This window comes from Astatotilapia calliptera, chromosome 17, assembly GCF_900246225.1.
Source record: "Astatotilapia calliptera chromosome 17, fAstCal1.2, whole genome shotgun sequence".
NCBI classification, from domain to species: Eukaryota; Metazoa; Chordata; class Actinopteri; order Cichliformes; family Cichlidae; genus Astatotilapia; species Astatotilapia calliptera.
The window spans coordinates 39295654-39309932 of record NC_039318.1 but is presented as its reverse complement, the minus strand read 5'-3'; the positions used below and the strand labels follow the sequence as shown (position 1 = coordinate 39309932).

The 14279-nt window shown below is 40.9% G+C and overlaps 1 protein-coding gene across 2 annotated transcripts in view; it reads left to right on the top strand.

Moving 5' to 3' along the window:
* The window catches only part of tmtc1 (transmembrane O-mannosyltransferase targeting cadherins 1), a 91412-nt gene extending 78296 nt beyond the window's left edge, over positions 1-13116 (top strand). For both annotated transcript variants that reach the window (XM_026146481.1, XM_026146480.1), the window contains 3 exons: positions 2590-2712; positions 10454-10531; positions 11072-13116. In XM_026146481.1, coding sequence (XP_026002266.1) covers positions 2590-2712; positions 10454-10531; positions 11072-11197 — 327 coding nt within the window. In that variant the 3' untranslated portion in view covers positions 11198-13116. The remainder of the gene's footprint in view (positions 1-2589; positions 2713-10453; positions 10532-11071) is intronic.
* Positions 13117-14279: the final 1163 nt, after the last annotated feature.

The window sequence follows — 14279 nt, the reverse complement described above, 5'->3', positions numbered from 1 at the left end:
CATTAATGTAATAACGTGGTTAGCCTACTCAGCGTAAATTACACACGAACAACATTAAGCTACTCACCCAGAGAAGAACGGCTGCTGCTGCATCATCATCCTCATCATTTCTGCTACACTGGCAGGGCTAGGGGCCAGGACTCTCCTCTTCGGGTTCTTGGGGGATGTTGCTAACTCTGGGTCTGATAACAGGCACCACACCCGCAGTAGATGTGCTCGGTGTGAGGTCTCACAGCAAGCTATCAAACACAGCACATTTCTCGGCTTTTAAAAAAACGCTATGCGTCGCCAGGTGTTTCATCAGATTCGAGGTGTTACCTCCTTTGACAGTATCACAGTATCAGCTTAAAGCACTTGTTGCTGCTGAGTTTGCATCTTTTGCTGTGAAGTACAGCCAGACTTTTGACCACTTCACCTTGGGCATTTTTAATCTGTAGCTCTGCTCTAAAAGAACGTATGTACCTGGGCCCGCCTACTATCCTTGGAAAGGTAAAATGATTGGCTAGAATCCAAAGTGTATGACATCTCAGGGGAAAAAAAAAAAGAACCACCGAAATAAAGCACCGAAATGTGCGCTGCTTTTCGGTCTGGTTACTACCATTTACCGGTACCCATCCCTACATGTAGTCTGGAGGTGCTGGGAAGACTCCTCCAGTCTGGCAGACAACCCAGCAACAGCCACTCCTTCGGCACATCTTACCAATCAGTCAAGTCTGGAGTGTAATGATTCGTGTGTTGAATGATGATACATGAATGTATGCCTTGCACAAACCAAGGTGGTAGAGAATCTTATTTATATACAGTACAAGACTGAACGTAAGTTTATATGTATGTAGATGTGTATGTGTAGGAGAAAAACCTCCTAACATATGGGTAAGACGCTGTTATGCATTCTAAATCATCCTCATCTCCCTGACCATCCCATGAGGCCAATGGGAAATTAGGATTCAGTTGTAATTTCTTACAAAAATCTGCCCCAAAATAACAGGCGATCGTGGCTCAAGAGTTGGCAGTTCGTCTTGTAATCGGAAGGTTGCTGGTTCGAGCCCCGGCTCCGACAGTCTCGGTCGTTGTGTCCTTGGGTAAGACACTTCACCCGTTGCCTACTGGTGGTGGTCAGAGGGCCCGGTGGCGCCAGTGTCCGGCAGCCTCGCCTCTGTCAGTGCGCCCCAGGGTGGCTGTGGCTACAATGTAGCTGCCATCACCAGTGTGTGGATGTGTGTGTGAATGGGTGGATGACTGAACGTGTAAAGCGCTTTTAGTCCTTAGGGACTAGAAAAGCACTATACAAATACAGGCCATTTACCATTTACCATAACAGTAACATTTTCTCTCATAGAGAGTTTATCAAAGAGTCGTTGGTAGACTCTGCCATGTTAATATACACTGATTTAAAAAAACAAAGCAAAAACAAAAAAGAAGCATTTGAGAATGTTTTCAAATTCACCATCTGGCCCTGAATGGACGGACGGATCTGGAGCTTCAGTTAATAAACAAGCAATTTTGACATTTTCTCCCTGGCTCTGGACTAGAGCTGTGATGTCACAGCCCGCTGATTAGTTTTTGTAAGTAGGATAATGACAAAGTTTGTGATTACAGGAGAGCTAGCAGCAATGCAATCAATGAAAGGCACTGTGACAGAAAGTAAGTAGTTAAAGGAAGTGACCGGATAGGCCTGAATGGACTTGGACTGAAATGGGACAAACTGGCAGCTGTTACAACTGATGGTTGTCCAGATCTGAGAGGGAGAAGTTCTCAGATGCAGAATGGGCAGAATGGGAGTCGGATCCTGCATTTGCTGTTGTGATTATACTTAACGTTTTCACCTCAGACATTGAACCTGATACTAATGCACTTGTTCAAGCTTAGATAAGACTAGATTTCTCTTACCAAGCAAGAAAGAAGAACTGAGAAACTGCAGGTGAAGTTATTAATTTACAAGCAAAATAGTAATAGCACTTTCTTAAAAACTTTGATGCCTTCACTGTTCATGGAAACCTCAACATTGACGTTTACCTAAAGCCAACACACACAGACCAGTATCTCCTCTTTGACTCCCACCATCCTCGGGAACACAAACTTGGAGTAATCAGGACCATACAACACCGGGAAGAAAATGTTCCCTCTAAGCCAGAAGGGAAAGAAAGGGAACACACACATAAAGCAAGCCCAAACAGAAACAGAGTATGCTGTGTAATGCAGCGAGCAGTGCTCAGACCTCTACGTCTGCATTTAAAGGATAACGGTCACTCTTTCAAGGATGCCAATGTTCACATGGTTTAAAAAAGGAGTGTGATTGACTATGTTTGAACAGAGGGGGTGGCTTACAACACCAAGTGCCTCCTACAATGCAGTTTTGAGATCCCCTTCCGAGCACTTTAATCCCCACTAACATCTTGCATCAAACATCTTCAAGAAACTTGAAGATGTCCAGATGTTTTTCTTTCCAAGCTCCTTAGACTGCCACATTTGACTGAGAGCCTACACACACATACAGTCAGACTAGCATGTAGAGTTCGACAGGTCTGTTCACCTGCAGTGTGTGTGTGTGTGTGTGTGTGTGTGTGTGTGTGTGTGTGTGTGTTCCAGGCTCTGGAGGCTTTGGACAAGGCCCTGCAGCAGAATCCCAGTGACCTGACAGTGAGAGCAGAGCTATATTTTTCCAAAGGGAACCAGCTCAGAGAGATGAACCAGCTGGACCGAGCCTTTGAGGTACTACAATCTGCACTCTCTGTCACACACAGACTTATCATCTTTCCCCTCTCATATTTTTCTCTCTTTTTCTTCCTGTAAGCAACATGGATTTTCTGTAGCTGCTAATGATGACTCTCTGTCTGTGTTTGATTCTGTGATGCAAACAGTAATGTACAGGGTTCGTATGGGTGTTTGAAATCCTTGAAAATGCTTGAATTTTAATGTTGTCTTTTCAAGGTTTTGAAAAGTGCTTGAATTCAAGATGTGGTGCTTAAAAGTGCTGGAAAGTGTAACTGTATTTCATTCACCACAAATAACTATCTTTTCATATGGTCTTACTGAGGTGATGCGAATTGAAACATGCATTCTTTTTTTTGGTGGGGGGGGGCTGGAAAAGCTGGAAGTCCTTAAAAAGTGCTTGAATTTGACCCCGAAAAAGGTGTATGAACCCTGAATGTAAGAAACGATGCCAGGTACAAAATTACATGGTCTGCAACTGTGCTTAATGCTAACTCAGTCACTTTTACTTTTACTTTTAAACAAAGTATTTTTCTGGTCTGGGCTAATCTTCTCAAGATATTTACAACAAATCACTAAATTTGATCAGCAAAACTGTTTTTTAGACTCACAAATCAAAGCGAAATCAAGTTGTCTTGTAGAGTGTTTTTCCTCCCACTACAGCAGGGGTGGCGAATCGAGGGCCGGTGTCCTGCAGGTTTTAGATGTGTCCTTGGTCCAACACAGCTGATTCAAATGGCTAAATGACCTCATCAGCATGTCTTTGAGTTCTCCAGAGGCCTGGTAACAACATCATATGAATATGTGTTGACCCTATGGAACGCCAGGACTGCCATAATGAATTAATTAAATACACCATTAAATAATTAATTAAATGTGGCAATAATTAATTAAAATTGGAAATAATTAATTACATAAATATTTACGACACATGTAATTAATTAATTATTTACACATTTAATTAATTATTTATTTATTTTACATTTTAATTAATTATTGCCACATTTAAATAATTATTTAATGGTGTATTTAATTAATTCATTTTGGCACAGTTGACTCCTTCTGGTCTCACCAGGTCTCACCCATTTTATCTGTCAACCTCACCCATCAAACTCAGGGGGCGGGGTTAACGCTGATCGAGTCAAAACCATTGCTTTGGCCTGGTGGCCATTGGTTTTAGCACACAACAACCGGCATGTGGCAGCTAACAGAACTGAACTTTGAAAAACCCTGTTTGTGTGTCACCAAATACCGTTTTAATATTTTTTTAGCTGAGAATGTAGTGGTTTAATCTTCATGTGTCTGGTCGGTTTGTCAAGATACAGCCTCTTTGCAAAAGTGCTTCAATGATTTCGGAGATGTCTGCCCAGTCTGACGGCAAAGCGTGGGATAGACCCGCTCGCCTCGCAAGCAATCGAGCTGTTATTGCCACTGGCAAAGCGCAGGCCTGGTACACAGCTGTAATAACCCCCGCTGACACTGACTTTTTTTACTGAGGTTATATTTATCGGAGTTTTGTTTCCTGATGTTCTTATGTGTCCTACGTGTTTCAGTCGCCAATTCTGAATTATAACTAACATTAAAAACATGTTTAAGGAGGAGAGAGAGCAAATAAATTCAATTAACAGCTGATCTTTGGGTTTTTGTTCAGTAATCAACGTGACCTGTGTATAAACGCATAAAAGAAATAACGTTGGTGTTTCCGTCATGTAGTAACTGCTGGCTTTAACTGTACAAAGGTTGTTCGACACTATGAAACACATACAGACTTCATGATGTTCGGCTAATATTTTTATTGTGAATATTAATCATGAGGGTAAACGGCCCTGTACACCACGGAGCGAGGTCAGCATATCCACGATATCCTCAGCTCCATGAGTTAACACAGAGTTTCCCAGCTGACTATCTAACTGTCATCTACGAATATGTCACGGCTCATATCTATATGATTTTACAGGAAATCATCCGTATTACTGCCAACTATTCCAGAGACGTGAAAATCTACAGCATAAAGAACACAAAAATATAGCAGTCTAACGCAACACTGTAACAGAGATGAAGCGTCAGTTTGTCGCAGATCAAAGTGGAATGAAAGTGATTGGTTGAACAGGTGTGATCTGTGTTTTCTGCATTTTCATCAGCGTAAGAGACTCAGCAGCAGATTAGAATAACAGTTACACATTTAATAAATCACAAAATTAACAAACCTGTTCGGACAGTTTGAGTTTGTATTCCCTCAGCTGCAGACTCGCTGTTGTTTAAATGTTTGAGAGATATTAGATATAAACAAACGTCAAACATAGACTCAGTCTGCGTTCACATTTGATATGAGGCCAGCACGTATAGTGGCTGTGTCCTGTTTTAAGATCATACATGTAAAATTGTTGTCTGACCTCCGTCGATCCAGCCGCTCAGAGTCCGTGGTTACCATGGTTACTGCATAAGCAGCTGTAATGTAAACAGCTGGCACAGCGGAAACCTACCAGCAACATGAGTGTTTATGCTTGTCATTGCAAAAGAACCGTCTGAATGGTTAACTGAAGTTAACTTGGATAAATTATAGTTAAGGAGTATCACAGATAACGCCCACGTGAGCTGTGTGACTGTTCACCACTACACTGAAATCAGTAGGCTATTACTGAAATACACGTGCTATATCATAAACTATGATATAAACAGGGAGGTCCTATTAACATGTTTAGTTTTAAAGGACACCTTCCTGCCTTTAGTCTCATTCATGAGCAGTATTAGTTTTCGTCTAACATCCAGAAGTCTGCACAATGTGTTTCATAGTTTCTAACAAGCCTTTGACAGGTAAACATAACATGACCGAAACACCAAAAAAAAAAGGAGAAAAAAAATCACACAAATTATATGTTAACCTCATTTATTTTAGTTAAGTAAACTCTAAAAATTCTAACAGACAGCTGGTGCTTAGAATACAGTTGAATAACTATTAAAAAACAGATGATATAATATTTCTGTCCAGGTTGCAGTCTGCATGATGAACACGCTGTTGCAAACTCTGCTCCTCTCGGTGGAAATGCGCCTTCTCTTCTCTTTCTTTAAAACATTTTATAAGTCAGTTTACTCTCAAAATTCACTGTTAAATCCAAAACACACCAGATAAAGAAAAGCGAATGGTTCAGTCTAACACATGTGAACCATTAAACGTCTGTAAAACTGTGCAGTTCTGAAACGTAACTTTAACCTCAGCCAAACCGATTTGCTCAGTTGTAAATAAAACAGCGAAGTAAACGTGACCCGACAGACAAAACCTGAGTGAATTAAGTCCAGCGTTTAACCACTGAGAGCTAAAACTCAGGTGAGGTTTCAAAGCTGTGCCAGTGATTGGACATCAGCCGCTGATGAAGCTGTTCGCCTATAAAGTGCTCTGTTGGGAAACAAGCTCCAGCAGCTCTGCGCTCGGGGAAAACACTATATTTACTTATCTTGTGCAGAAAAATGCGCTGACATTGCTTTATATCGAGCGCCGGCTGCCCAGTTAAACTGTGACTATCACCAGGTAACGTGGGCGTGTTTCTTGAATTAGCAGCAGGTGTTAAACAGCTGACAGATGAGGAGGAGGATGCATGCAGGTAAACTTAGGGCCTGTTGAGCTGATCGCTGGTGTCGTGAGAAAAATGTCAGCTCGTTCTTTATGTTACAGAAGCACAGAGACACAAGACCAGGCGGAAAGAGACGATCGTTCGGTGAAAATGAGAATCTGCGAATGCAACATGTGGAACACGGAGAGTGGAATAAACAAACCGGTTAACGTACCCCCCCCCCCAAAAAAAAAACAAAACAAAACAAACAAAAAAAAAAACAAAAACCAAACTATAAAAAACTTAAAAAAACAAACAAACAGTTAAGCTGGAACACCGGGGCTGTGAGCTCGGTGCACTCTGTCAGCTGACTGTTAGCAGAGCTCGGTGCACTCTGTCAGCTGACTGTTAGCAGAGCGAGTGACATCTCTGAAAACATCTGAGCACTTTTGCAAACGTGCTCTATGTTGACAACCTGACCAGACGTGTGAAGATTACGGCGCGACATTCGCGGCTAAAACACTGTTAAAAGTGTAGTTGGTGACAGAAAAACGGGGTATTTTAAAACTACACCACCACCATTGCTGCCTGTGATTTGAAATGCATTCTGGGATACCTGGCTGCCCCAAGTCTACACAAGCAATCGATTATCTAGGATCGACCTGTCTTGACTTATTTTGCACGGCAACCAATCAAATGTTAGAGAAGCTGCATGGCAGCGTTAACCCCGCCCACTTAGTTTGATGGGTGAGGCTGACAGATAAAATTATTTCAAGGGGAGAGATGAAGGGGACAAAAGTGCCAAAATGAATTAAATAAATAAATCAATAAATAATGAATTAAAACTGTCAATAATTATTTAAATGTGTTATTAATTAATTAAATATGTTAATAATTAATTATGTCATTAATTAAATAAATATGTCAATAATTAATTAAATGTGTCAATAATTAATCAATTACATGTGTCGTAAATATTTACGTAATTAATTATTTCCGATTTTAATTCATTATTGCCACATTTAATTAATTATTTAATGGTGTATTTAATTAATTCATTATGGCAGTCCTGGCGTTCCATATTGACCAAGGGTGAGATGTAAAAGGAAAAAGGGAGCTTTTAGAGGTTTCTGACAGAGGAGGTTTATTCACTAACAGTACTAGATGGTAACTAGTGCTTTTTAATAAGCAGCTAACAGCACAAAGCACAACCTAACCTCTGGCTAAACTGCTATTTTAGCAAGATAGGAGAGAGCAGAGCGGAGAGCCGGAAGTGGGGCGCCCGATCTGGCTTCCTACACCTCCCCGCCGGATCGGGCTGTACGCTCTACCTCCCCACTGCCTCCCAAAAAGGGAAGAAGAGCAGAGGGGAGAAGAGCAGAGTATTTTCTTTTCTCTCGCGGTTAGCTGACTGCCTTAGCTGCCCAAGTGATGTCAGCCCTTTTTAACCATAGCCAGTGACTGGTCCTCTCAGCAGTGTCAGCTAGTTCTCTTATAGCCTGCCGTTGCGCCTCTCCTCTGATCCCATTCTCTCTAAGCAGCTTTGCTGTTGTACTGGCAACAAAGCCCCTGCACCGCACTTCCACCGGGTGCACTTTGATCTTCCAGCCTAAATAAATAAATGTGTAAAATGACAGAAAAAATCCTGCTCAGAAAATGTCCTTTTCTCCCCATGCTGTGGATCCACTGTGAAAAATAGACATTTCTGAGTGGATAATGAAAAAACAGCAACTTTTCTGTGACTTAATTGTTATTGTTTATCTATTAATTATCAGTGTAGTTTTAAATTTAATTGCAATGGTGGAAATCTTTATCAGTAGGGAATGATGTAAAACCTATGTCCAAAATATGCTGTGCTGTGTGCTTAAACTTCATTCTCTACAATGTGCATAGCATTTGTAACTGCTCTCACAACAAAGGTGCACGGTACGATGCACGGTCCGCCCAAAGTCATTCAAGAGGTTTTTTTTGCTGTTATTTTTGCTTAATTTCCTCAGTTATTAAGTGCAGATTCATCAGGCTCTCCTGTGTCTTTCCTCTGATCTCTCTTGGCATCATATATTTATTGCACATGCCACACATCAACAGAGATGACACAGAGAAAGATGGAGTCTTCTTTGGAGTGAACATAGCGTTGAACTCGGGTATACATCGAGGTTTCGTTTTTTTGTTCTTGTTTTTGTAAAGTTGAGCAATCTCTGGAAATTCAGCAGAAAGTGAACTGAAAGGAATCAGGTCATTAATGTGATTAAAGTCAGGCAGGCTTGTCCCTGCCTGCTGGCCTTCCTCCCACTGTGGAAGTTCCACCCATTCAGAATTGCTGGCACACTCACAAGAAGTCATCCGAGACCGATGGTTGAGATGCAATCTGCAAAGGAAATTTGTGGAGGATACAGGAAACTTGAAATGACTTTCTGAGGAGGCTTGAGAGGAGAGAAAGCAAACAGAACTGCAAGAGACTGATGATTCTGCCAGAAACGCTGATGGACTGAAAAAGAGACTGGAAGAAACAGGGGTGGGGGTCATCTGAGGTCACTGAAGCTTCAAAGAAGGCCATGTCTGTGCACGTGGGATGTTTTATTTCACAGCATCAGCACAGTGTCTAAAGAAGCCAATGTGAGGCTAACAGCCTGAGAAGCAGTTTGAATTTTACACTTTCAATCAAACGCACTGGTTTATAATATTATAATTTTAATCTCTTACTGCCTGTTGTATTCTAAAACTGAAGGCCCCATCTTATCTTAATGACCTTGTAGTACCATATCACCCTATTAGAGCACTTCGCTCTCGCTCTGCAGGCCTACTTGTTGTTCCTAGAGTATTTAAAAGTAGAATGGGAGGCAGAGCCTTCAGTTTTCAGGCCCCTCTTCTGTGGAACCAGCTTCCAGTTTGGATTCAGGAGACAGACACTATCTCTACTTTCAAGATTAGGCTTCAAACTTTCCTTTTTGCTAAAGCATATAGTTAGGGCTGGACCAGGTGACCCTGAATCCTCCCTTAGTTATGCTGCAATAGACGTAGGCTGCCGGGGATTCCCATGATGCACTGAGTTTTTCCTTTCCAGTCACCTTTCTCACTCACTATGTGTTAACAGACCTCTCTGCATTGAATCATATCTGTTATTAACCTCTGTCTCTCTTCCACAGCAGGTCTTTATCCTGTCTTACTTCTCTCTCCCCAATCAATCACAGCAGATGGCCCCGCCCCTCCCTGAGCCTGGTTCTTCTGGAGGTTTCTTCCTGTTAAAAGGGAGTTTTTCCTTCCCACTGTCGCCAAAGTGCTTGCTCATAGGGGGTCATATGATTGTTGGGCTTTTCTCTGAATCTATTATTGTACGATCTACTGTACAATATAAAGCGCTTTGAGGCTACTGTTGTTGTGATCTGTATAAATAAATTGAATTGAATTGAATTGAAGTCACAGGATCTCCAGGATGCTGCCGAGCTGAAACATAATCACCTAAATACAACAACACTTTATAAAATGGTATAAAGGTTGGCATATCATGTGATATGTCACAAATTATAGTTAAAACATGTTTGTCTTCCTGACTGATGAGTGTTGTTTCTGACCATATGGATCCCTTCATGACCATCTCTAAAGGTCTCTTCTAGCCAGATAATGTCATGGAGTCAAACTGGACTCAATAAGTTATTGAAACCAATGGCAGAGATTTGATTACAGCGCTCCATCAAAATTTGTGTCTTTTTTGAATGGTCAGATCTTACAAATTGAGTTCAGAGAAGTTCAGGAGCCCAACTCTCCAGATCTGAACCCAGTAGTGAACCTTTAGCATGTGTTGCTGTGGGTTATGTGGCTTAGGTGTAACCGCAACCTACACCAGCTGACCAACTAACTATTAAGTCTGGTCGATTCTGTTCATCTGGATGGTCTAGATGAACAGAGTCGACCGTTTGGGATTTACTCACCTGGATGATTGAGCATGCATCAAGAGATATTGAGTCCGGTCCCACTTCTGCTGTTAAAAATGTTGTGAATGGAAAACCCAGTGTTGTAGCTGCTGCTATCAGTTGGTAAATTTACCAGTGAGCCTTTGAGTAATTTTCAGAAAGCAACTGAAGCAACCAGGTACAAAGCTGCAAGGTTTGTACTTGGTTGCATTATAACAAAATAATATGTGTTTACCTGAGATTTGCCCCCAGAGATAACTGAGTCCTCTTCTCTATCACCAGAGTTACAAGCTCGCTGTTGAGCTCAAACCAGACCAATCACAGGCCTGGATGAACATGGGAGGAATTCAGCACATCAAGGTAGAAAAGACACATTTAAAATCTGACAATACAACTGAACACTCCTGACAAACTTTACATGTGTCCGACATCTGCGAGCATCAGCATGTACTGTGATGTTTGTGCTATATAAAGTTCTGTCCACTCTACCTCACTCTCTAAATCACTACTGGGGTGGTTGCCCAAGATGTCTGCTGGCTCGTACTGCCCAAGTCTTCCACTACAGAAACCATGTTAGAGGCTGACAGAAACCAACAGCTGTCCTTGGGAAATGGGCCTTGTTGGACCCATCCACCAGTTTGAGCCCAAACCGCACGCCCATTCATGGTGATCACTCACCCCCTTCTGTCTCAAAAAGGTCATGGAAACATGTGCAACAGCTGTGAAGCTGAACTACACATAAGCTGCTAGCAAAAACAGTGTCGTGTTGTGCTGTGATTTTGATCCAGGTCAGGCAGATTTAAACCCAACTCAAAATGACCTCAACCTAATGGCAGAGCTCAGCGGCAGCAGGCAGGTCTAATGTGAAATCAGATTTGTAATATGTGTGTGTTTGTTTAGGGAGATTATGCAGCTGCCAGGATGTACTACCAACGCGCCCTCCTTCTCAGTCCAGGTTCCAAACTTCTGAAGGAAAACCTTGCCAAGCTGGACCGACTGGAGAGGAGACTGACAGGGGCTGTGTAGACTGGTGCCAGTGACACGACACAGTGGGACAAACACTTGCTCTGGAGCCCAAACACCACCCATTAAGACTGTTGAATAAACTTAGTCTGTTACGACGATGGGTAGGAGAGAAAAGAAGTAGGGTGAACCTCTCGGGCCTTCAAAGAGACTGGCCCCCAACTACAGGCCCAAAGCCTTTCCTGAAGGATACAAAGAGAAGCTGGTAAGAGCTCTGTGCATTACCAGCCTGCATCAGCTTTTCTTCAACATGCATATCTGTTTTCAACATTTGCGTTTCATTTTCTTTAAGGCACTTAATCAGAGATCTTCCTGAGCTCTGTGCTCTGCCTTTGAAAATGATTCACATATTTACATTAATGCAATAAAAGTGTGCAGATTTAATGAAGGGAACGAGTGGGCAGGTATTTTCCTGACCCTAAGGTATGAATAATAAAATGATGTAGGTTCAGAAGTCACCTGTTTGCTTTGGGGTTCTTTCAGCTCATGGACACGAAGAACATCAGAGCCCACTGTTTCATGCAAACAAACCATGTCCCAACCTGACATAAGACACCTACACTTCACACAAAGACATTTTTGTGAATCAATGCCCATAAACGGAGGTGTATCGATTATTTTTATGCTTTTGCATGAATTAATATTGAAGACAAATCTCAAATCAAGACCAAGTGTAACCTAACTGTTGGTAAGCCTCAGAGCCAAACATTTATGATGTTGGTAACTTCCAGCTTCTGAAAATTCCAAATCCCAGCCAGCAATGATTTCCATCTCCGTCAGTATCACAGCAAACCAACTCACACAAACTCTTGGAACGTGCTGTCATTTGGATTGTTGTTCTTTATCAATTCAAAATGAAGCGTCTCAGCAAAGTTTTTATTGATTACTTATTATTTTAAAATGAGTGGTAGTACAATGTGGCTTTGGAGTTGGAATCAATCAGGCACATTTAACTCTGAGCAACTCTGAAATTCAGCAGAGGAGCTCTTTGCTGAAACAGTGTCTTGATGCTCTGATATTGTATCCACGGGACACAAAAGTAGTCCCATTTCTGCTGTTACAGACTGCTAACTCTGAACTTCTCTGCAGCAGAAGGAAGTTTTGGCTTGACTGGTTCCTTGTACATTGTTCAGTGGTATAAGTGTAACAATGACATGATTGTATTCTCTGATACATTGTGTCCATCATCAAAAATCACACAGGCAGTGTTACGCTGTCTTGTTTGCAGCATTGTCTGTCCTCAGACTTTTAACTTTACATTTTTAGAAAATAAAATTTCCAAACTCTAATTGAAAATGAGCAAACATCAGATGGTGAATAAAAATTTAAATGAGTTCATTACAGACATCAGATTGCCTCTGTCTATAATGTTTTTTCAGCTAAGATAAGCAACGCACACCGCTATCATACTTGAGCTCCATTCTTGGGCCTCATGATTAAATCAGTAACTATATTAACTAAAGAAGGTTATTTAAAGATCTGCAAAGTAAGTGAAGTTTATATTTGTATAACCCAATGGGAAATAAGGACAGATTCATTTGGATCCCACTCTGCTGGGATATTTAAATGAATATATGTGTAAAGCTCTCTTAAAATGTCATTATTCTGGTAACAGCTGCTTCCTCTCTAGATTACCTAAATCATATTTATCTGATCTCCACTTATGGCAGAAGCTAGAATAAACAGCCTGATGTCACAAGTCTTCAGCAAGTAGAATAAGCTAATGTGTCGGCTCCTGTGTGGAGCTCCAACTTGTGGGTTCATGTGCAACATAACCTCTGAGGAATGGTGTTTCGCTGATCGTTGTGGTTTTATTGATTCTCTCGAGTGAATTTTATTGTGGAATGCCAATGAGATGAAAGTGAAGTGACTAGTGCAGTGACTGGGTTGCACCAAGAAAATAAAATATATCTTTTATTAAATGGTGTTTGGAGTTGTTCTTCTTTTAAATGTCTAAGAAAAAAACATGAAATATTCTCAGTAGACGGATTGGGGCTGCAGTAATGCGGACGCTGCACCGGTCCGTTGTGGTGAAGAGGGAGCTGAGTGTAAAAGCGAAGCTCTCAATTTACCGGTCGATCTACGTCCCTACCCTCACCTATGGTCACGAGCTGTGGGTAGTTCAGTTCAGTTCAGTTCATTTTTATTTCAAACATTTCAAACATGTGCCTTCACAATCATTACAAAATATCATTCCATTATTTGTTTGAAAAGGAGTAGGCTGAAGTATTTACTTATTTGTCCCTACCCCCTCAAGTTTTACCTCTCATTCATTTAATTTTTTTTTGTCTTAAATTAAACAAACAACATATGAAACATATAAACATATGAAGTAAAACAAAACATAACATACATAAATCAAAAACAAGAAATTAGCAAGCCCCACCACAGTATAGTTTCTTTCATATGAAAAATACAGAATGTGTATATTTGCAGATACACAAGTTATGGAAAAACAACAAACCAAAACAAAACAAAAAAACAACCAAAAAAGAACCACAACACCATTACCAGCAACATTACCGTCCTGGGTTAACCCCGTTTTCTTCATTCTTATACTTATTTAAAATTAGGTTTTTATATTTTACTTTAAACTGTTTTATGTTTTGACTGTCTTTTATTTCTTCTGTTAGACTGTTCCATAATTTAACTCCTGCAATTGAGATAGACATAGTTCTTAAAGTTGTTCTAGCACTTTGTATTTTTAAATTCCATTTCCCTCTTAAGTTATACCCACCTTCTCTTTCTATGAACAATTTACAGATTTCTTTGGGAAGCAATTTATTTCTTACTTTATACATTATTTGCGCTGTTTTAAGCTTCACCAAGTCTTGGAATTTAATAGCTTGCATTTTGACAAAGAGTGCATTTGTATGGTCCCTGTACCCTACATTATTTATTAATCTAATGGCCCTTTTCTGTATTATAGTTATTGTTTGTGTGTTACTTTTGTATGTGTTTCCCCACACCTCTACACAGTAGCTCATATATGGCAGTAGTAAAGCACAGTATAAAATGTGCAGTGCTTTCTGATCCAACATATGCTTTGCTTTCCCCAGGACGGCAATGCCCCGTGCCAATTTCC